The sequence below is a fragment of the Paralichthys olivaceus genome, chromosome 22, assembly GCF_024713975.1.
Source record: "Paralichthys olivaceus isolate ysfri-2021 chromosome 22, ASM2471397v2, whole genome shotgun sequence".
NCBI lineage: Eukaryota > Metazoa > Chordata > Actinopteri > Pleuronectiformes > Paralichthyidae > Paralichthys > Paralichthys olivaceus.
The window spans coordinates 2,094,339-2,117,702 of record NC_091114.1 but is presented as its reverse complement, the minus strand read 5'-3'; the positions used below and the strand labels follow the sequence as shown (position 1 = coordinate 2,117,702).

The 23,364-nt window shown below is 40.3% G+C and overlaps 2 protein-coding genes across 2 annotated transcripts in view; one reads left to right on the top strand and one right to left on the bottom strand.

The window, feature by feature from the left end:
* The first annotated feature begins 1,876 nt into the window (after positions 1 to 1,876).
* Positions 1,877 to 22,442, top strand: trappc14 (trafficking protein particle complex subunit 14). The gene is made up of 12 exons (XM_020100044.2): positions 1,877 to 2,560; positions 8,213 to 8,296; positions 9,329 to 9,458; positions 9,665 to 9,751; positions 10,347 to 10,467; positions 10,920 to 11,067; positions 11,429 to 11,490; positions 11,817 to 11,986; positions 15,226 to 15,362; positions 16,728 to 16,918; positions 18,073 to 18,237; positions 18,982 to 22,442. The coding sequence occupies exons 1-12, from the start codon at positions 2,108 to 2,110 to the stop codon at positions 18,983 to 18,985; spliced, it is 1,752 nt and encodes a 583-aa protein (XP_019955603.2). The 5' UTR covers positions 1,877 to 2,107; the 3' UTR covers positions 18,986 to 22,442.
* Positions 22,443 to 22,600: 158 nt separating this feature from the next.
* Positions 22,601 to 23,364, bottom strand: part of zanl (zonadhesin, like) — a 32,482-nt gene continuing 31,718 nt past the window's right edge. Inside the window, exons 51-52 of the mRNA XM_020100060.2 lie at positions 23,159 to 23,202; positions 22,601 to 22,948 (exon numbers count right to left, since the gene is read on the bottom strand). Coding sequence (XP_019955619.2) covers positions 22,890 to 22,948; positions 23,159 to 23,202 — 103 coding nt within the window. The 3' untranslated portion in view covers positions 22,601 to 22,889. The remainder of the gene's footprint in view (positions 22,949 to 23,158; positions 23,203 to 23,364) is intronic.

The following is a 23,364-nucleotide window of genomic DNA, read 5'->3' as shown; positions in this document are numbered from 1 at the left end:
TTCAAAGTAATGGTGAGGAAGTTATGTTTATTTCCCACTTACATTCACAATTATACAAATCCATTATGTACTGATAGCTAACAGAAACTAAAGTGTGCATAATTATTTGTCTTTTTTCTATTTTATTTTCATGGCTGTCTTCCCAAGCTCTCTTCTTATTCTTGAAAGAGAAATCCGCTATAAACATTTTTACTGATATGGTACTGTGACTTATTTTGTAGCTTGTTACAAGTATGAAAGGTTTCATATATGAACATGATGTATGCTATCTTGTGTGAAAGAATGATGCAGAAAAGAAAAATGTACATCTTTTGTCAGACCTCTTTAGTTTTCAGTTTTTAGAGGAAAATGAGCACAGGTCCAATTCATTTTGTTCATCTTTGATACTGTACACTTCATTCAAACAGCATCTATCTCTGCCTGCTATCCTCACATCCTGGATTATAACTGAGAGAAAGTACTTGAATCTTCTCAAGTTATTACAGGTTTGGCTGAAGTGGAAGTTCAAAAGTTCAATTAGAAAGCAATGGTGTACCTTGGCTTGGATTTTACTTGAAACTGCATATATTGTTGAAATTTGTAGTAGACCTCTTTGTGTGCATCCTCTGAGTTGTTTTTTTTCTTGTACTGAATAAACAAAACATTTCTTCAACGTCAGTATTTGTTCTCCTGGTTTTGATTTTCATGCTTATTCATTCAGCTCGACAATAAACTAATTGATGGCATCTTATCAATCAAATTAATTTGAGTTTTATTGTTTCAAGTGTCATGTGGGAAAGAGAACAGTACGTCATAAGTAGAATATTTCGTTTTTATTAGGAAACACTTGTCAACTTTGGTTGTAGCTGATAAACACCCTAAATAAGATGATAATCTATTTTACTCAGCTCTTAAGCTATTAAGAGGACTCAGATTGTACATATGTGTTACATTGTAAGGGATTATTTGCCTAAAAAATAAACTGCTTGTTCATAATACATAATTAATTCTGACATGGGGTCCTTCATCAGTAATAATAATCTAGTGATTATGAGTCATTTCCATCAAAACAACAGTTTATTGTTCATTAAGAGCACTTTTATCAAGTACATTAGCAGATTTCCTGTTTATGTTTGTTCAATAAAAGTCTCTTTATTTACTTATCAAAGCTGTTCTGCATATGTTGTGTTGTCTCATTTCTTACAGGTTCAGTGTGTAGAATTTAGTGAAATCTAGTGGTGAAGTTGCATGTTGCAGCTGAATACCCCTCACCTCACCCTCCCCTTCCAAACATGAGAGAATCTGTGATAGCCTTCAGTTGTCATACAAACTTGTCCAGTCTAGGCAACTGTAAAAAACACGGATGACTCTGTAGAGAAGACCCGCTCCCATTGTAAATATAAAGTATTTAATTGTAAAGGGTAAAGAAAACCACAATTTAGATGATTACACAGTAGTGAAAACATCACCAGGATTATTTCATTTCTGTCAATAGATCTTTTTCACCTAAATGTTACACACCAAACCTTTAAAGGTACATGGTGTAGAATTAGATGATATTTAGTGTTGAGATTACATGTTGCAGCTGAACACCCCTCATGGCGGCCTCCATAGAGAGGGTGTAAATATATAGCATTTAAATATAAAGGGCCTTTTCTGGGGTAAAGAAAACTACAATTCGTACAATTTAGATGAAACGAACCAGTGAAAACATCATGAGGATTATTCTACATTAAATTTCTGCCAATAGTTCCCTTTCACCTAAATCGTACACACTGAACCTTTAAATGAAATGATTTCGTTATCTGCTGCTTTGGGCTCTGTGTTCAGCTTTGTTGATGTTCTGTCTTCTGGTGATAGATTAGTTTGGTCTGGTGTGGGGACTCTACTAACCGTCCTGTTTGTGTTGCGACCAGTAAAACAGTTAAAGGAAGTGAGGCGGGGAAGATGGATGTCTATCGCTTGAATGTGACTTTAATTATGTTTGTCAGTGAATTTGGATGTTAGACTGTTTCCCTTGGCTTGTCTTCAGACACACGACCACGCGCGTTTGTGTCCACCCATGAAAATATCGCGACAGCTCAGCATTGGTTTGTTTACAATGCAGCAGGTGGTTCACGGTTAGCGAATGTTGGGAGACGTGTCTTTTTTCGTCGCTACGATGGAACCCCTTTGCGAGTATTTCATGTATTTCCCCGCCGCTCCGATATCGAGTCTCACGGATCCGGCGGAGTACTCAACTCTTCCGCGACGAAATCACGTCTACCTCGGTGAGACCGTCCAGTTCCTGCTGGTGCTGCGGTTCCCGGATGGCCGCTCCGGTGCGTTTCCCTGGAAGGACCAGGTGGGATCTCTGTCTGCTCTGGCGAGTGCGTGCGTCGCTGAGAGCCGGCAGCAGAGGCAAGGTGAGGGGCCACCAAACATCCAGAGCAGCTGCAGCGAAGACGACGAAGAAAGGGATCCTCGGGTGAGGGAGTCTGGAACCAGTGACAGCGACCGGACTTTCACACAGTGCAACACCCTTCTCGTTCACAAGAACCCGGCGTCTGATCGGCGACCGGATGGGAAGGAACCGGTTCAGGTAAAATTGATTAAATACTAATGGTTAAGAAGGGTTGCCTTAAAGCAATGGCTTGTAAATGTATTGGGGGATATTTAATGGAACTTAAACTACAAACTCACTGTCATCACCAAACATTACCTACTGAGAGGAAGTAACCTTCACTTTGTCTCCTCTGTACAGACACCTTGCTCTTTAGTCTTCTGTTTTAATTGATTTTCTCTGAGACAAATGCCTTCAAACTTTGTCCTGCTTGTTGCAGTGAACTCTGTGTTTCAGTTCTGTCTAGACTTGAATGTGCAGTTAGGCCTTCAGGGACTTAACGGGATAGTTCACCGAAAAAAAAAAAAGAAAATTCACTCATTATCTCCTCACCACTGTGCTGATGGAGCGGTGGGTGGTGTTCGAGGCCACAAAACACTTTTGGAGTTTCAGGGGTAACCACTTAACCAGTAACCACCAACAGAAAAAAAAAACAACAGAAAAAAAGCATAGAATACTACATAATGCTCCTGTTGTGGCATCCAAGTGTCCCTAAGCCCAGACATTCAAATTTGACTCAAACGGCATCATTTACACCATGTTCTTAGCCTAAATGTTCTGTTATCCTCCTAGTTACTGCAGCAGTAAATGCAGCTATTTGAGGATTTAGCGAGATCAGCAGTAACTAGCAGTGATGCAGCAATAACCACAAAGTGATGCAGCTGGTCAGGATGCTTTAGATGGTGCCTCGGTGGAAGGTGCACATGATTGGTGATGGTGCTCTTGCTCTCTTCATCTTATGGAGGAAGAAGAGGTCCTGCTGAGCTTTCTTGGCCAGTGATGAGGTGTTGTTCTTCCAGGAGAGGTCGGGGAGAGATGTGCACCCCCATGAATTTCGTACTGCTGACGAGGGCTGGGCGATATGGACTAAAAGTCATACCTCGATATTGATCAGCTGAATGGCGATACTCGATATATATCGATATTTTTTCTGTGACGTAATGGGGAGTTTCCCCCAAAGCATTATAGCATATTAGATAAAAAAAATTTCAAGAGGCAAACCCTTTAAAAACAAACAAACAGTCAGTTATAAGTTTAAGCTTAGTTTAGTGCCAAATGTCACACAGGCACCTTTATAAATGTAAACAGAACCTTGCATCTCTTTGTGCACATTTCAACAAACATGTAAACAGGGCATTCCTTCTTTGTGCATATTTCAAATAAAATATGTAAACAGAAGACAAGACTTTAGAAAGTGCGCACGGACCCTCTTAATCATCTGTAGATCCCCAGCGTGTGGCTGACTCAGTGATAAGCTCGTAGACCCAGCTGTATTTGCTCTTCACCCAGTTCTCTCCTCTTCTTCCAGCTGTAAGAGAAGCTGCTGACAATTCTCTTACAGAGAGAAATGGCTCCAGTGACGCGGGCATCATCCATACTGTGTCCTATATAACACACACAATTGAAAAACACCTTTTAAAATCACAAATTATTTATTTATAAGTCAGGTCAATGTGTAGTTGTAGAGCACATCTTAAAAACAGTCAACCAAACCAGCCAAAGTGCTGTACAGTTATTAATTATTATCAATAATTATGAATTATTTGTGTATGATTACAGACAGTTATGGAATTTATTAGATACTATTATCCAAAGTGTTAAACAGAATACATAAACAACACTGTTACCAGGACTATTACTGACACACACACACACACACACACACACACACACACACACACACACACACACACACACACACACACACACACACACACACACACACACACACACACACACACACAGTGTTTTACTGAGCATTTTGCCTGTCATTTATTTTCTTATTTTCATCAATTAATTCAATATTGCACTCAGAAAAGGCCAGATGAAGTCTGTGGCCAAAACATTGCATCCTTGGCCACTTTGTCAGTTGCAGCGCTTTGACAACATTACTCGCGTTGTCCGTCGTCACAGGCACTAGTCCCGTTGGGTTGAGATTCCAGCTTTGTAGGGCTTCCTGCAGGGTTTCGGCAATATGCTCCCCTGTATGATATTGCAGAAAGTAGCTGGTCTGAAGACAGACACTCTTCATCTCCCAGTCTTCCATGAAGTGCACCGTCACACTCATGTAAGGTTCGCAGGTCCTGCTGGACCACATGTCGGTGGTCAGGAGGTAGTGAGACACCCACAAGCCGGGCAGTAAGTACAACCATGGCTCTAACGTCTGTGTACATTTTGGGTAGTGCCTCTCTTGCGAAGTAATTGCGACTGGGCAATTGGTATCTTGGATTCAGCTGTACAAAGCCGGTCTGCTCCACTGTTGATATGGGGGCCATGTCTTTAGCGATATGGAAAGCCACGGCTTTGGTAATATCACGCCACTTGTCACTTGTTCTTTCGTAAGGTACAGCATGGGTCAATGAAATTTGGAGAGGTTTTGTGGCCTGAGTTGCAGCACGTATTTTAACACACTCCTCACACTGCACTTTATGGCGCGAGATTTGTCGTGCTCGAGCCTTTAGTTGCAACAGGTTTTTGAAATTCTTTACAGAAAACATGCTGCTGGTCGTCTGCCACTTTAAAACCAAACCATCTCCAAATTATCGAGCCATTGTTCTTTCGCTTACTGACCAACTCCTCTTCTGCAGCGGACTCCGTCTCCATGTTGTCGCTGAGTTTAGGTGAGAGGGGAGGGGGAGGGCTTGTAAAGAGTGAGGGAGGCGGAGCAGAAAGGTTGTGTGTGTTTAGGGACACAGGGAGAGGAGAAATAGGTGCGAACCTGCGGCCCATTTATTGCCATTTTAACGTAAAATGAACTATATCGATACAAGCGATATTGTCCCGTGTTATGTCTCGTTTAGAAATATATCGATATATTTTAAAATATCGAGATATCGGCAGGGGCCCTACTGCTGATGTGTTCCACTGCGGTGCCATTGATGGTCCGCAGGAGGTGTTGAGTGAGGTTCTTCCTGTTGTCCATAATAATCTCCTTTGTTTTTCCTACATTCAGGGAGAGATTGTTAACCTTGAACTACATGGCCAGCTGGTTCACTTCACTCCGGTAATTGGATTTGTCGTTCTTGCTAATGAGGCTCACAACAGTTGAGCCATCAGCAAATATGACAAGGTGGTTGGTGCTGTAGGTTGTTGCACAGTCGTGGGTCAGCAGGGGAACAGCAAAGGGACTGAGCATGTACCCCTGGGGTGCCCCTGTGCTCAGTGTGATGGTGTCTGATGTCTTATTGCCGACCCTCACAGACTGTGGTCTCTTAGTGAGGAAGTCCAGCAGCCAAGAGTGAGGTGTGTAGGCCCAGCTGGTCCAGTTTCCCATCAGCTGCTGTGGGATGATGGTGTTGAATGCTGAACTGAAGTCTAGGGACAGCACCCTTACATATGAGTCTTTCTTGTCCAGGTGGGTGAGGGCAACGTGGAGGTCAGAAGAGATTGCATCATCAGTAGATCTGTTGGCCCGATATGCAAACTGAAGGGGGTCCAGGGTGGGAGGAAGGTTGGATTTGATGCATGACCAGCCTCTCAAAGCACTTCATGATGGTGGGAGTCAGTGTCTGTGTTCTCTTCTTCTGCACAGTCTTTCAGCACTCGACTAGGGATGTTGTCTGGACCAGCCGTCTTGCGTGCTGTGATCTTTGAGAGTGTTTTCTTCATGATGGGGACGGGGACACAAAACATGGTCATTGGGGGGAGCTGGTGGCTTCTGTGCATTGGTGTTGTTCAGTGCTTTAAAACGTGCAAAGAAGCTGTTAAGTTGGTTCAGCAGAGAGATGTTGTTGTCACAGGCTAATAGTGGAGGATTGTAGTCCATGAGGGTCTGAATCCTCTGCCACAGGCTCCGTGTTTCTCTGCTATCCCTGAATTGCCGGGTTTTTTCCTTGGGGTACATGCTTGGCTTTCCTGATGCCACGGGACAGGTTGGCTCTAGTTGTTTTCAGCTCTGCTCTGTCACCGGCTCTAAAATCAGAGTTCTGGCTCTTCAGCAGTCTGCTAGCCTCTCCTGAATATATGACCCTAACATCCTAACAACTACTGGTGGTTGGCATCTTAATTAGTAAGGTAGAACATACAAGGGATATTCTCGATCTTTTCCTATGTTCTTAACAGGGAAAGCTTTTGACTCTGTTGCCTTTGACAGTGAGTGTTTAGTTTAAAAAGGCATAGAGGTAGTGATAAATAATAATCTACTGAGTGGCTTTCCTAGTCCTGCCATACGAGCCAGTAGCCAGTCAGATTTCCCTTTAGCGTCAGCGCTGTTGCAATTAAAAGCCCAGAACACCTGATGACACAAAGGTACACGACAGAAGTAATTTCCATAACATCCCCTGGTTGTCTGCTCACATCAACTAGTCGATGGCATGTGTAGTGCAGTAGACCTTCAAACATGCAAGGGATTTTCATCTTGTCATATGTATGTAGAGAGAAACAACTTCCTTTTGACAGGAAGAAAACTGCGTGCAGATTGCAGCCCACAATGACAATTAGGTCAATTATGAACCCACTCCTAATATTCACCCGACAGTAGTGTCTTCTTTTTCTTAATTTCTCCTACATTTAAAGGAAGACCCCTCTATACATTCTGTTTTAAACTGATTTTAAATAAATGTGACATCCCTTACTGCAGTTTTTCATTTGCCTACACTACACCTGGCATTCCATTGGTTTGTGAATTATTACATACTACATCATGACAATCATGAGCGGTGGAAAAATCTGGGGTTAGATGTTTCATACGCACACAGAAGCTGTATGACTCTTATTTATGTATGTATAGATATATATGTACTTTTTTATACTTATGCATTTCGGAGCGAATCCTGCAAGCTAGTTCAGGCAGCCAACTCAAGCTGCGCTCCTCCAATCATGTGACACACATCATGTGACATACCACATTCTCCACAATCATCCATTATACACATCCACCCGATTAGGCAGCCTATTTAACCAGTGAGAAATTTCCAATCAACCCATTTGCTCGCACTGCTGTAATAACGCTACCAGTTGCTTCAGCCCCTCCACCACCCCAGCAGCCACCTGTAGCCTCCGTATTTGCTCGTCACTCCCATCATATCTGTGTAATCACATCGGGAGGGATTGAGTCGGAGCCTAAAGAGCAAACACAAAGAATGTTCTAATGCGACAATAAACAATTGAACGTGAGTTGTCTGACTGAATTGTTAATCACAGGAGTACACCCTTATTTTAACAGATATCAGACAGTAATTTTTATTTGCAGTCCCTTTATGCTCTAAATTTCAGTGTGTAAGATCTAGGTGAAAATGATCTGTTGGTGGAAATTGAATATACAATAATCTTAGTGATGTTTTCACTTGTGTGTAATAGCGATGTCACATATAAACAATATATGTGACATCGCTACAATAAGAAATTTTGGAAATATCACGGTTTCCCGATATTCAATACTATAGAAGGAAAAGGACACAGAATGAGCAATATAAAGTTAAAATATGTATTATTATCATCAACTATATCCACTTGTCATGTTTCAAAGGGAAGGGGTGAGGTGAGGGGTATTTAGTTGCAACATGCATTTTTACCACTAGATGTCACAAACTTCTACACACTGAACCTTTTATTTGTAGGCTTAAGTTCACTTATTGTCTCCACGCTCTATCTGATGTTAAACACTGTGTCCTCTTCCTTGTCCCCCTGCAGTCTGCTCTAGTGTTGGATGACCAGGTTATCTTCTACCTCACAGTCTCTTTGGACAAGCTGCCAGTGAACACACTCAAAGCCAAGGTCAGAACCATGAATACACGAGCAAAGAGGTTTGGATGGTACAACCATGTAAATTATTAGACAAAACGTGTTTCACAGCTCTTGTCTTTATACTGTGTATAAATTTACTTTATTCCAATGTTGGTGGCATCGGTTCATCTTGGGGGTTGATGGTGAACCATGACGGTAGTTAGTTAGTAACCATTTCTCAGATTGGTTAAGGAGTCCCAAGTTGGGATGTCAATCTCAATAATTCACTACTCCACACGTAGCTCTGTTTGGGCATGTTTAGATCTGACAGATTTACGTCTACTAGCTTCCAGTCCTGCTTGTAGCCATCCTTGAATCAAAGGTGCAGGCCTTCAGTGTGTCATCCTGTGCCTTTGCTGAGTTCATTGTACAGCACGTCCCAGGTGCGGCCCATTCACGTGTCCCTGGGTGAGCAGACTGAACAGACTCTGGAAGCCAGCAAGGGGGACCTTGGTGTGAGGAACTTTTAAGGAGAACGTTTAGCATGATATCTCAATAAAAAGTAACATTTGTTCATCTGAATCTTAGCCAGGCTGCACACTAACTGAATTTATGAGACAAGGTAAATTTGGAATATTTCAGAATATTTGTCCATCATTTCCATCAATAATGGTGACAGTTTTCTCACCAAGTGAATAGATGATATTGGGATCACAGTTATAGATCTGAAAAAAACCTCTGTGTTCTCTTCTTCAACATTTCCATGCTTTAAAAAAAATTGACGTGCACTGAAACTTGTCAGTCTTTTTTTAAGGTAAAAATGATAAGATATTATGGTAACTTAAATACAACTGTAGAATTTAAAGTAAAAAACACAATAACTGATTATTTTACAAAAGCATTTCAGTTGTCAAGGGTGTGTAAAAGTGCTCTTCAGTTTCCGAATGGTTTTATAAATAAAAATATATTTTTGCATAAGCCACTTCCTGCCTTTGCTGTACACTTGTAGTGTGAATCCTTCGCAGTGTTTTCTAAAATAGGCCCCTGGTCCTTTTGTGTTTGTGTGCCTGTCTGTGCTGTCAGATCATAGTGACTGTGTGGAAGCAGGAGGAAGAAAAGGTGGAAGTGAGGGAACATGGCTACCTGACTCTTCTGCAGCTCAGGAGCCCAACGCACACCTTCAGACAGGACCTGAACACCTTCAAGGCACAGGGTACAAAAAAGATTTCTCTGTCAACACCAGACATGAGCTCGCTTGCCCTAAAGAATTCAAGAGTTTGTGGAATTCCGACCCACAGATTTCAGTGAGGTGCCATACAAAGTCAGTCGTAATGGAATTCATGTCCTATGTGACTGCTGAATACCTGTAGTCATGTAAAGTTTTTGTTTTTCTATATTTGTCTTGTATCTGACTGCCAGTCAACACCACCCTGAATGTTCTACCACCTCCCAGCGTCCAGTGTCAGCAGATGACTGTTTCTGGAAAACACTTGACTGTTCTTAAAGGTAAACCATTCATATTCACATATGCAATCCTCCAGATCTCCTCCAAGTAAGCTAAAGCCATTTTGCCATGTCAGCTAGAGTGCAACGCTTTGAACAAAAAAAGGTCTGTCCACTTTGGTTTTAAATACCGGCATGAAAAAGAGGTGGTTGTTCATCTAGGATACAGTACAAAACCATATTGATTGTTTTGGCAGCTATATATGAGTAACTCGTTTGGTGTGTGGCCCCAAGGCCCTTTGTCATAGTAGGAGAAGCACATGTGTTACTTACCATGCTGACATGGTTGTATTCCAGTGAGCCAGCAAGAATATTACCAAGACCCTGAGACTGATGCAGCCAAATGGAAATTAAGTCACCATTCATTTCATTTACACCAATGCTTTTGTAATTCATCAAAACGCTGATTCATGAATACTCAAACCTTCTGTGAGGATTCAGTCATTCAGGTCATTGTATCTTGTATGTAGATATTGTACTAGTGTACACAGGCAAGCAGACAAGTCCAAATGCTTATGTACACTAGTATTTCTGAAGATGTAATGAGGATTAGAATGACTGGGCAAACAGCTGCTGTTTCTTCCTCTTATGTCCCAAGTGGTGAACTGCAGCTCCCAGGAGGAGGTGTGTGTTAGAGACATGAAGATCCTTCCCAACTATAACTCGTCCTATCTCCCCATGATGCCAGATGGTTCAGTGCTCATAGTTGACAATGTATGGTAAGTATGTGCCCATGATGTATGCTCTCAGATTAAAGCAAACTTCAAAATTAGCAGTGGCAGTTCTGGAGAAGAGGGTGATGTGATCACGGGAGTGAGTGTGGGTGAGCAGATGGTTGGTAGAATTCTGGATAGACTGATGTTTATTGAGGACTTTGGAAGATGCATTATAGAGAATTCTATATCTATCTATCTGTCTATTTGTTTGTCTGTCTGTCTGTCCATCCATCCATCTATCCATCCATCTATCCATCCATCTATCCATCCATCCATCCATCCATCCATCCATCCATCCATCCATCCATCCATCCATCCCATCCATCAGTTCCCGCGTGATGCAGACATCTATAGGAGTGATAATCTATCCTACTTTATGTATATCATTGTCATGTTTTTAAAAAAATGTTTCTCTTTAAAAATATTAATGCACCCATATGTATTTATCCCACCAGCCACCAATCAGCTGAGGTCACCATGGCGTCATTCTATCGGATAGATAGTGAGTCATCCCGCTTACCAAGCACACTCAGTGCGCTGGAGCAACAGAACTTTCTGTTTCAGCTGCAGCTGCAAAACAAAGCAGAAGATGACTCCAGTGAGGTGAGGAGACATGAGGAAGGTCATGTCAGCCTCTTTAATTCTAGATTTTAACAAATACAGGAGGAAAAAGTAAATTAGCTGGTGACTATCTTCAGCAGCAAATTATTCTACATTTAGTGTTTAAGTGAAAACCTATGGTATATGATATGTGTGGGACTGGGTCAAGATAATGTGTGCTCATGGTGATGAAAGATCACTGTGTCTTACTGATGTATTTGCCGACAAGGAAAGTATCTAATTACACTTATCTTTAAAGCAGTGGATTCATTAAACTTTTTTCCAACTTTCTGGCACAATCTCTGTGCGAGTCACAAGTGTGAAATGGTGTTGCAGTGAGTTTATTCTATCTTTTAAAACATAGGGTATGGAAATTCCTTTGGTGGCTGTGTTACAATGGTATACTCCGGCACTTCCTCTCACAAGGTAACTGGTCATCTTTTGTCCAACATGTAGCAAATCTCTATGAATATTTCAGAGTGCTATGAAAACAATTTAGGAGTATTATCACTTAAGACTTAAAGAATTACCCTTTGATTTTACAAACCTGAGTCATTCATTCTGTTTTTTTGACAACAAACTACAACTATGCTTTTGTGCATTTGCTTTATTTTCCTTTTCATGTACCAAATATTTTTAAATCATAAAGAAACAGGAAGGAAATACAACAGCAGTCTCTTAATGTAACAAGTCAAAATGTTTGCCATGTGAAAGAAAATAGAAAGAAATAAAGCTTGCATTTGTTTTTCCAGATACATCTCTAGTTGGTACTCATTGCCCAGTATCCGCTTGGATCGTCCTCAGCTGGTGATGACAGCTTCCTGTCCAAGGGCCATCAGGCCTATGGAGCCCTTCTGGGTAAAATACACCGTCCTGAACAACTTGCAGGACTTTGCCGTCCATCTGATCTGGAATTCTGAAGGTGAGAAGCAGACTTGACACACTGTTCCAACTTCATCAAAAAGATAAAGATGTCCACATGATAAGATGTCATTATTCAACACGAGCATCAACAATTAATTCATACATCTTTACCTTACACATGGTGTGGCTCTTGGGATGCCACTCTGATCAACTTAAATGAGCTGGAAAGTCATGTAACGACAAAAGCTAGCAAGCAAAACGTTATTTACATAGCACATCTCATTTCACTCTACCAGACTACTGAAAAGCACAGCTAAGAAGGAAAGTTTTTAGTTTAGATTTAAAAGATAATAGTGTTGTATGATGAGTGTAGGATGTTCCAGCGGCTTGGAGAGTAAAGCCTGAAGGCACTTTCACCATTTTTTGTCAAGACCTGTGGAAAAACCAGGCAACCTGTTCCAGATGCATGTTAGTAAGATATTGGGGTCTTTAATCATTTTCAAATTATGTTTTCAAAATGTCACTACCACCTCTAAAAACAGCAGAAATTCAGTGAAAGGTAAGAAACTGAACCAGAGAATAAAGAGAATCAAACACAAAGTTATGTTGGTCTGTCAACTCTGAGGAAACTGAAGGTAGTTTATTGACATCGTCACAACTCATTAAAGAATTCAGGATGTTTTGACCCAGTCTCTCTCCTCCACATCCTGAAGAATGGCACCAAATATGTTTTCCTTCTGTTGACACCAGTCATTGTGATCGTTGGATAAGAACGGTCACAGTGAACAGTTGTTTCACGTCATTCAACTAAAGCTTCAGTCTTTCTGCCTCTGGTAAATGTATGGATAATTAACAAAAACATACAAAAAGAATACATTAATTAGTTGGTAACAGTCAGACATTAGCACATCAGAATTAAATATTTAATCAGAATAAAGTAAAAAATAAAGACCCTCGCACCAGAATAATCTGACATCCACAGCCCAGGGGAAGTCATAAAACTGAATCTAATGTAGTTAACTTACTGTCTGTTTTACATTTTTTTATTGAGCTGAACTTTATGTAAAGATAAAGACTGTAAAATGTTTAGTAAACAAGAGTTTACTAACTGAACAAACCTGGATATCAGTTCCTCTGTGTATAAAGAACAAGCCTTACACCAGGTGAACTCAAAACTAATAATCGAAGCAAGAGTAATCCGGTCCTCGCACTGTGAGCACTCGGGCCCTAACTAAAACAAAAAGCCTTTTCCAGCAACTACTAACAACAGAGTCATATTAAATGTCAGAGTAGTGAGTGAACACGATGTAAATTAAGCTCCAGTTTTCCTCCGGTGAATCTCTCTAGTCTCACCTATCTCAGCTGCTGCCTGTCAATCATCTGGGAGACTGTGTGTCCATCAAACAGACATGCTTTCCAATCTACGGCCACTAGTTCTCTGATAAGAAGGAGGTATCTAGCAAATGAGACCATAATCGCCAATGGGGAATTTTTTTTGACAGAGTATCTCATCAGAGAAATTGGCATTTTTTCAATGGAAGTCTATGGAGCCAGAGATTTCTTGGAGCCAGTTTGAGCCAGCCCCTGCTTGATGTCCGCTGTATTACACTTTTAACCACTTCCGCATAGGCTTCTTCTTTTGGAGCCGGAAGCTCCAGTTTTATATACAGTCTATGGCTACACCACATGAGATAAAACCTTTTTTTGCAGCTAAAATTCCTAAAGCAACTGCCAAAATCAAGTTCTTTAAGTTATGATAAAAACCAATAGAGTGATGATCTAAATAGGCTGACCCACCACTCAAGTCTTCCAATTAAAATATCATGATTGATCATGTCAAAGGCCAGTCTCAGATCCACCAGTGCTAAAATAGAAAGATTACCATTGTCCATTTTTATTCTTAAGCCATTTTCAACTTGACCAGTACTGTTTCTGTGCTGTGGTTGGGGCAAAAAAACTGATTGTAAGAGTACCTGCACCCTATTGGTTGCAAGGGAATACATTGACTGTTTGTGGAATTTCAATAATTCTACTGATAAAAGGGAGATGGGAGATTGGTTTATACTGCTAACAATGGATGGTTCTAGAGTTGGCTTCTTTAAGAGAGGTTTAACAATTGAAGATTTTAGTGAGCTTGGGAAAATGCCAATCCGGCAGCTCCACCCCTGAATAATACAGAGGATTTGTTGCTGTTGAGAAGGCATCTGTGCAGAGAACCTCCTGTAAGTGTAATGGCGGCTGGGGGTAAAGGTGTATCCCATAGTGAAACACAAAAGGAATGCAAGGACAGAGAACTAGTAACGTGAGTGGGTGTTTCATGAGACCACCCTAGTTGTTGATATGAAGCAACATATATGGGGGATCATTTTTTTAATGATGAATGTTGCTATGTCAGCCTGTTATTTAGGGAATGCTGTTCACCTCTCATGATTCGTGACATCAAGGTCAGCCAACAGGCTGGTGTGATATAATTAAAGCTGCTTTTGAGGGCATGCAAGGGTTTCCCATCGTGAGACACTTACTCATGCTAGTCAGAGAAGCAGGGTTCTGCAAATAACCTAAATATTTTCTTTTCATGGGATTCTACAAGACTTATTGTACAAGAGGATTTATTTACACAGAACAACCCAACAGTACAGCAATGTACAGATCTTCCACAGTGTTAAGAGAGGCCTAATATCTGTGTGGGTGGGAACTAACAGAGGTTTGTTTTCAAAGATCAGTTCAGTTCCAGTAGCCACACAGGCAACTAGGGGCCCAGCATAGTTTGCTGTTACTATATGATAAGATAAGAAATCCACTTCATACATTGCTGTTTGACTCCGTGAGTGAAATAGAGGTAACCAAGGTCAAAGTGATTTCATGTTCTTGTGAAAGGCATCTGGAACACCCATTTCAATGGCACAAACATCACCTGAACTCAAAGATGACCTGATACGAAGTTGGAGGTCAAATGTCAAAGCCATTGTGAACATGTTATCTTAAGGATTCCTCAAAAGTATATTTGCTAATTTGGCAAAAAAAAAAGGTCACTTAGACTCACAAACTAACTGATCATGATTTGGATTTTGAGAGGTCAAGGTGCTCTCTGGAAAAAAAAATATGTAGACTGAAACTGCACAGGTAAGCAGAGGCATGTAATCGTAGGGGGGGAAATTCTAGCTTGAAAAATGAAGCACCCCAGCAGTGTGAGTCTTAGAGTTCTGATCTAATATAACTTTGTATGCTTTGTCCTAGCTGTGCTTAATACTTCCTCTCCCCATCTGGTTTCTATTTCTCCATCCATCCTTTGCTCAGCCCAAAGTCATCGGCAGGACCCAAGTGTTGAAGCAGTGGTGTGCCAGTCTCCCATCAAGAACCTGGGACAGTGTAGGAAGGGCTCCACCCTCTCCTTCACCGTGGCCTTCCAGATCCTCAGAACTGGACTGTTTGAGGTACCAAACATTTGCGAGGTCACACACTGAGTAACCTACTCTGTGCACTGCAAGTATTCCTGTGGTACAGTACAACTTTGACATCAATTATTAAATATTGAGCATTATTTGTATAGCCCATATTCACAAATCACAATTTATCTCATAAGGCCTAACAAGGTGCAACATCATCTGTCCTTAACCCTCATCAAGAGTAAGGAAAAACTACATCGATTAGAGGAAACAGCTTGTAACTTAATAGAAAAGTGTGTCTATTTTTCAAGTATTTATACACAAGAAAATGTCTGATAGAGATGAAGGGAGCAGCAATGACAAATGACTTGAGGAGTTATTGTCAGTAATGGTAGAATATGTGAGTAGGCGCATTGTACACCACCTCCACAATCAGATGCCAACACGATCACGATCCGCCATCAAGATGTCTGATTCGCGGTCCACCATCATGATCTATGGTGCATGATCACAGTCTACGATCCACCATCATGATCCACAATGTGGCCATAGCTTTGGTCCTGGGTCTGCAAACGATAAAGCAAAAAAAGGGTATTGATTAGATTTTAATGTGATAAAAAGGGAGAAGAGGAAAGAGAAGCTCCACGTGTTATGTGTCCCCCGACATTCTAGACCTAAAGCAGCATAACTAAGAGCTGGTCCAAGACAATCCTGAACACGCTCTAACTATCAGCTTTATCAAAAAGGAAGGTTTTAAGCTGACTCTTAAACGTAGAGAGGGTGAGGAGTTCAAGTAAACAACTAATACCCAGCATTCAGACTGATGAGTAGCTCGCTGCAGAAAACCCCAAAAGAGAATATATCTCAGGATGAAAAGGCAGTGCCACAGATGAAGATGTAAATGGTTGTATTTATATAGCGCTTTTCTAGTCTTGATGACCACACAAAGCGCTTTACACTACAGTTTTGCCATTCACCCATTCACACACACATTGCATCTATTTGTAGCACTTTTGGTTGTTCTTTGGGGCAGTTCGGGGTTCAGCATCTTGCAGATGGGAAGACTGGGGATCGAACTTCCGACCTTCTGGTTGGAGGACGACCGCTCTACCCCTCAGACACACCCACCCAGATGTGAAGAGATCTTTTGCTGATAAGAACAGATGCCTTTGCTGTAAACTAATGAATGTGATCTCCACAGCTGACCATTAAATTCACCCCTCACCAAAACGCTGTGGAGATTTCTGTGTTGTTGTGAACACGTCTGAGTGGAGAATCACCTTCTGCATTGTTCATGTGTGAAAGGCAAACTCTTGAGAAAGTATACATAAACATTGCAAAATACAGTTATTGAATTAATGAAGTGCTCTTCCATGTTGTCTACTACTATCCTGTTCCATGTTAACACTACAGTTAAGCCAGCATATGAAACTGAAGCTTCAGCTCACAGCTACTGTGTCCACCCCTCCTGTGGGGCCTCAATCACTACTGAAGAAATCTCCATTATCATCAAGCTTGGCAGCCAGTGAGCTTCCAGAGAAAAGTATCCTGGGCCGATCTCAGAGCTTCTCCCACAAACAGTCGTCCAGATCACACCACGTAAGGTAAAGAAGATTTAAAACATTTTTAACCATTTTTTGATTTTCTGGATTATAATCCTGGTTAAGTCTTTTTTGTGTGGGGTTTACTTGTTATCCTTGTGCATGCACTTCACCCAGGTACTCCCACAGTCCAAGACATGCAGGTTTTTTGGAGACTCTGAATTGAATATTGGTGTGAATGACTATTTGTGTCTGTATGTATATTACTATGGACTATGGGATGGAAAAATCCGAGTTAGTCACATGTAGTAAAATAGGTAAATGTGTTGGCAGGGAGACAGAACGAAGGGGAGAAGTGCTTAGTGCATGATGGGAGTTCCCCCAGCAGTCTAAACCTGTATAGCAGGATAACTAAAGGATGGTTCAGGACTCACAGAAGGTTGTTTTTGTGCTTTAGAACATAACTGCTGTGGAACAATCGCTTTGTGTTGTACCGTGTGTGGTGAAATATAGCCTTTACAGTATCCGGTGGCCCCGCTGGCCCCCTCTTGGCAGCACCACTGCATTAAGGCGCATTACTCCATACTGGTCAACAAGTGACTCGGCTCCGGCTCTTTTCTAATCACTCACTCGTAGAACTGATCTTTAAAATAACTTGCTGAATTTATGTGTTCATGGATAAGCGGGGCGTCGCTTCTCTCCTGTCTGAGTGTGTATGTGCATGTGTGTCTGCCCGTCTCTGTCGCTCTGAACACAAACTGATGATCAAATTTATTTTGTTATTAATGATGGTGCCAGATCATGAATTTGGATCGTTCTGGTCACTTTTATCCTGATGTCCTGGCTTTGCATGTTACATCTCGTATTGTGCATGGCAGGTGAACTGTGTGCATGCCAAATTTATTTTCAATGTGGGATAAATAAGTGCTTCATAAACTCTGGAGCGATTCAAACATATGCTTGGTAAACTTCAACCATACGCATTAGAATTCCTTGTGCATGCTGCGCCAGCGTGCCTATGTCTGGACAGTTTTTACCATGAGCTTTACACTGTGGTAATCAGCCACAGTTTTAATGATAATTTAAATTTCACATAGTAATACTAAACGTTGAGAATTTCACTGTGGTTAATCATGATACCAGTAGCCGTTTCATCCCTACACCTAACCATTTCCTGTGTCATCATGTCCATGACATGGTGTCTCTGTTTGCTTCAGGTCAAGCAGTGTGATGGAGCATCGGGCAATGACACCTTGTATGGGACCTTCAATGGGCAGGGCCACCTACCTTCCCCCTGACCACAACCTCATTTCACTGGACAAAATAGCCAAGAGAAAGTGTAAAGTGTTGGTGCTGAAACAAATCCAAGAGCCACACTGCAGGTAAGACAACTGGCAGTGTAGCTAGACTAATTTCTTCATTTAGTTATAATATTTGAATGAAAACTGAACTTTATTGATATTATCTAAACGTCAGAAGTTGTAGTCACAAACTATCCTTATGCTTGAAAAAATGGAAATAAAGCATATGATGAAATAAGATTTGATAAATTCTACAAGTCCCTTTTCCACAAAAAAAAAACTTAAAGCTGTCCACTCGATCTGACGGGATCTGATGTCTGGTATTAACACCCAGGTGGTGAACAAGTTTACCACACATATATCTGTTCCATAAATGTGCCTGATTTGTTTCGGGTCAAGATCCATGAATTATTCCCTGAGAATTATTCCATTAAATGTCATTGTCATTGTAGCTGTAAGATGAAACAGAATTTTACCAATTTCAAATCAAAAAACAAAATGTGCTCCTTAGTGTTGAATGCTGAAACTGTAGCATTCAATGTGTTGCATTCACCGCTAAATTAATGCAATACATTGTTGCATTCATTTTACATTGTTGGATTTATTTGAATAACCTGTCATAGAGCAGCAGTAGCAGTTGTATTCATCACAATATGCCAGTGTGTTTTCAGCAACGTCATAGCAAACTGTAAAGTATAAACTGTCTCAAGCCTGTAATATAGGACGATAAATGTGTGGACAAAATAGATGTGTGATACAGTTCTGTTATTCTAAACTGGAACCAGTGAAAGCATGTTCCAATCCCTTCTCTGTCTGTCCTGTCAGATGACGTGGAGAGGAATGTTGTACTAAACATCAGTGTTGATCCATCTGTCCGGCCTTCACGGAAGGAGGAGCAGAGAGGAGTGGAATCAAAGGCCAGGGGAGGAGGAGTGGTGTTGACGTGGTGAGGGCGGGTGGTGGAAAGATGCTGCAGTGCAGAGATGATGAAAGAAAAACCCTCGTGGAGCCACAGCAGTTCTTCATTTCACTGGTTTATCATTTCACTGGATTACTTACCTCTCTTCAAATCAACATTTTATTCCATCAGAGTTTTTATTTTTATAAAACATTTTCTTCAAGCCTGCATTGGGGTCTATTTTTACGTTCCTATGTCTGGGTGATTTTGTTGATATTTACTTGGTTTTAGGGTTTCATTAAAGCATCATTGACAATTTTTTTGTAAATGGCAGCTCATGTGTCATTTTGGATTTTGATCAGGAAAAGTCCAACGTTTTTTTTAGATACAATTGTTTGCCATCACACCCACAGTCAGAAAAGTGCCAACTCAGCTGCATCAGGAGTTTGCAGCAGTCCCAGTTCCACCTTGTGTCTGTTTCCTGTTTCACATGGCAGTGCCTCCTGGCAAAGAGCCCTGAGCTCAGCTGCACCCAACACCTTCAGGATGAACTTGACCACTGGCTATTACACAGACGGAAGAGCAGCACATTCATTTGTCATACCTGGATCAAATGTTCAACAATCACATATACATTAACTACTGCTGGAATGTTTGGCTGTTTTTATACCTTTGGCCATGTAGAACAACCAGAAAGCTTGTACCCAAAGCCAGCTGGGTTCTGGTCAGAAAGAGAATGTGCTAAGCTAAGCTTATCGTGTGTTGAAACTAATTTATTTCTATGTTGATCTTAATCTACAGTTAGATTCTGGGAAATTAAGCAATAACCGAGTCCCCACAAGACTGCTCCTTTAAATAGTCTTGGAGCTATGCTGTTCTATATTCTGACTGAGTAGTGCTTATGATTTTTAACTGGAATCTTTTTTTATTTGTGATGTTAGGATAATGTAGCCATGGTGATGTACTAATGAAAATGTCTGTGTTTTGTAACTGGACCACAAACATGTTGAAGTTGGCAGTCTCTTCGAGGAAGTGATGTGCACTCAGATTGACATTCATTGGAAAAAAGTGATATTTTTAAAATAGGACAGAATTCCAATGAGAGTGTATTGCAGCTTCATAAAGTAGTCCTTACACTGGCTGATCTGATCTATTTATTATGAAGGTTGAATTCTTTCCTGTTTTGTAGAATCTAGTTTTAAATTGATGCTTTTGTCTTTAGTTTGATCTGTCTGCAGTCTATCAGTGCATGAATTCACTTTTACAGTGCGCTCTCCTTGTTTTGTTGTCTATGAAGTTGTCCCCAGCTGTGCAGCACATGATTTGTAATCTGAATGAAAGCTGTCATGTATAATGTGAAGTGCAATGAGAGCAGGGTGGCAGTAACAGGCTTTTACTGGCATTTAGTTTCTTTTACATTTCTAAAATTGACATTTCTAGAATTAAGTTGTCACAGTGAATACTGGTCTTACGGGAACATTAAGGTCTCTGCTCAGTAAAGACTTCCTCAGGCAGCTGTTTTATGCAAGTGAAAAGATTTGATCAGTTTACGAACTGAAACCTTTCTTCTTCCATTTCTTACTGTGTCACGGGCACGTAATAATTTCCTATTTGGATCATTTCATTCGCAATAGCTTGGCTGCAGCTAGCAGTGGTTTTGTTGACACACTGTTTGGACAGTTATATGTAGAGTCTACACAGTGAGGTCATCACTGTTCAATTTCTCTGTAACACAATTCCAATGTGCCACATCAATAAATATCTGCAGCGTTTTCGTGATCAATACATTATAAATAAATAGAAAACATTTAGTGTTGGCTACAACTTTCAATTCTCTTAAATCAAGGCTTTTCTTCTATTGAGTCACATCTCAGGCTTTTATTCATCTCTGTCTCTGTTACTTATTCTCTTATTTGTTTACCTATCTAACATGTTTTTCTTTTATTCTTTGTCTTGATGCTTTTCAAGTTTTAGCTAAAAAAGTACGGAAATGTTCTTTTAATTTTCTTTCATCTTGTCCATTGGATGTTTATTTTTCATTCAGAGCGAGAGCAATGCATGATGTTATATATCGCTTGCTTAGTGCCTACTTATTTAGATTTATTGTGGGATACAATGAGTTCAGGGTTATAATGATCCTCAGTTGACATTATGGTTGCACGACAGAACACAGTAGAACTCATATTGTCTGATTTAATGTTAGTTTTGTAAGGTGATTTTTTTTTTTTTTTTTTGTTCCTAACTGGTTTCAATTTGTTTACGACCCGTTAACTTGGGGAATGTTTATTTGCGGTTTTGAATAATGACTCAGCCAAAGCAGTTGAGCCTCAACAACTGTCAGTTGACTGGCTATTTCCTATAAGATAATATTTAGCAGAGAAGCAGCCAAACTGTGAAAGTGGCCTTAGAACTGGCCCACAAGCTATTCCAGTGTTAAACTCCTCAAGCAAAGTATTAAACTGACAGAAATATATGTAAATATATATATATATGTTTAAGCTATAAATAATCTGTACATTCATTTATTAAGTGAAACTGTATTCCTCATGAGTGTTAAATATTTGTTCCTGTACGAAAAAACTAACCTCATGGTGTGAAAACGTTTTGATCAGGTGAACAGAGCTGAACTAGTAATACTGGGAAATACTGTATCAACTGCTGTTGTGATTGAACCCACTGACACAATGTAATTTGCTCACCATTCCAAGAGAATGTGATCATTTCAATCCCACTGGTGTTCCCTGCCCTTTTTAACACACACCTTTCTCCGCAGCTTGTTCACAGATGTGAAGGATTCCACACACATCTGGAGAGTTCATCTAAAGAGTAGTGTTACAAAGCCCTGCTAGTGAATCCTCAAGGCTGAAATGTGCATTCTACAAGTTGATGACTGACATACACACATACTCAAGATTTGCTGCAACTATTCCTGAGACCAGAAATGGGTCTGAATGTAAAGGTATATGCAGGGTTTATCATTCAGAGAGCATTACTGTGCTGTGTAAATGCTTTAAATGTTTCATTTGGGTATACAAGTGGACTTTGTAGACAACACATGATAGAATAAAGGTTTTCCACCTTGTCATGGACCAAAGTACTGGTTTTAAACCAAACCACTTCTTGAGATGCCGTTTGTACAGTTCTACAAAGGGGGATGAAATATTTTCGACACAGCAGCAATGTCTGAATTAAGTCTTACTGTAACTTCAACAGTTAACATTTCTTCAGTGATTGTATTAGAATAGCAAATAACAATCTCTTAAATCTTTTCATTTCTGGAGCAGACTTAAATCAGGTAGAGAAATGGTGCATTTTTTATATTTTCTTATTTTGTCAATTTAAATTAAGAAACAAATAAACTTTTATTATACATTGAGAATGACTTTAACTTCTGTCTGGCTGATGTTTTTCCATTCAATCGTCAAATCAAAGTTGACTTTGTCTCTTTCTGTCTGACCTGTGATTCCCTCCGAAGTATTTGTTATGTGTAAAACTAAAAATTGAGCTGAGGATGTGTTGTAGGTGCTTTAACAAAGACAATCACAGTTTCTTTACCTCCACATTTCATTTAAAAAAAGTGTTACATTACATTAATATGGTACTCACTTTTCTGTTAATTAAATGTACCCGTATAAGCAAAATGGCATCTTTAAAAGCACAAGTTATGAAACAAACAATATCTATAATATTAACACATTCAACAAGACAAAAACTACATCCTTAATTTCTTGCAAAGTTTACTTTTTCTTTGGAGACCCACTGAACAAGCCTCAGAAGAGACTGTTCATGTTCACGTTTAACAGCAGGAGTCAACATCCAGGTAAACAGTTTGTCATCACATATGGGTCACTCTTTCATTACTTTGGTCATTTGTATGCACGTTATATGGAACACCTACAAGAGGGAAGAAAGGGATACATATTAGTGCTGCACAGATAATGACAAACAGGACTGAAGCTGTGATGTTGAAAAAAAAAAAAAGGAAATTCCTTAACAACACTGTCCATCAGAAATAATGGCAGATAAATGTTCACTGTGGTTGATCATCTATCTGAGATATTGTGAGATTTGTCAGCTAGCTTGTAATGTACAGATTATTCTTACTTGATGACTTCATGCTGACATTTATCTGTCCATGCTTCTTTTTCCTGAGGAGAGAAAGAACAAAGGTGAGAGACTCCAAGATGAAGATAAATAACTATAGCATGAGCAGGAAAGAATAGAAGAAACCCAGATAGAGATAAATAGTTATGGTAGAATGAAGAATAGAACCCTTTCCAGTGTGGATTTACTCTCAGATAAAGATGCTT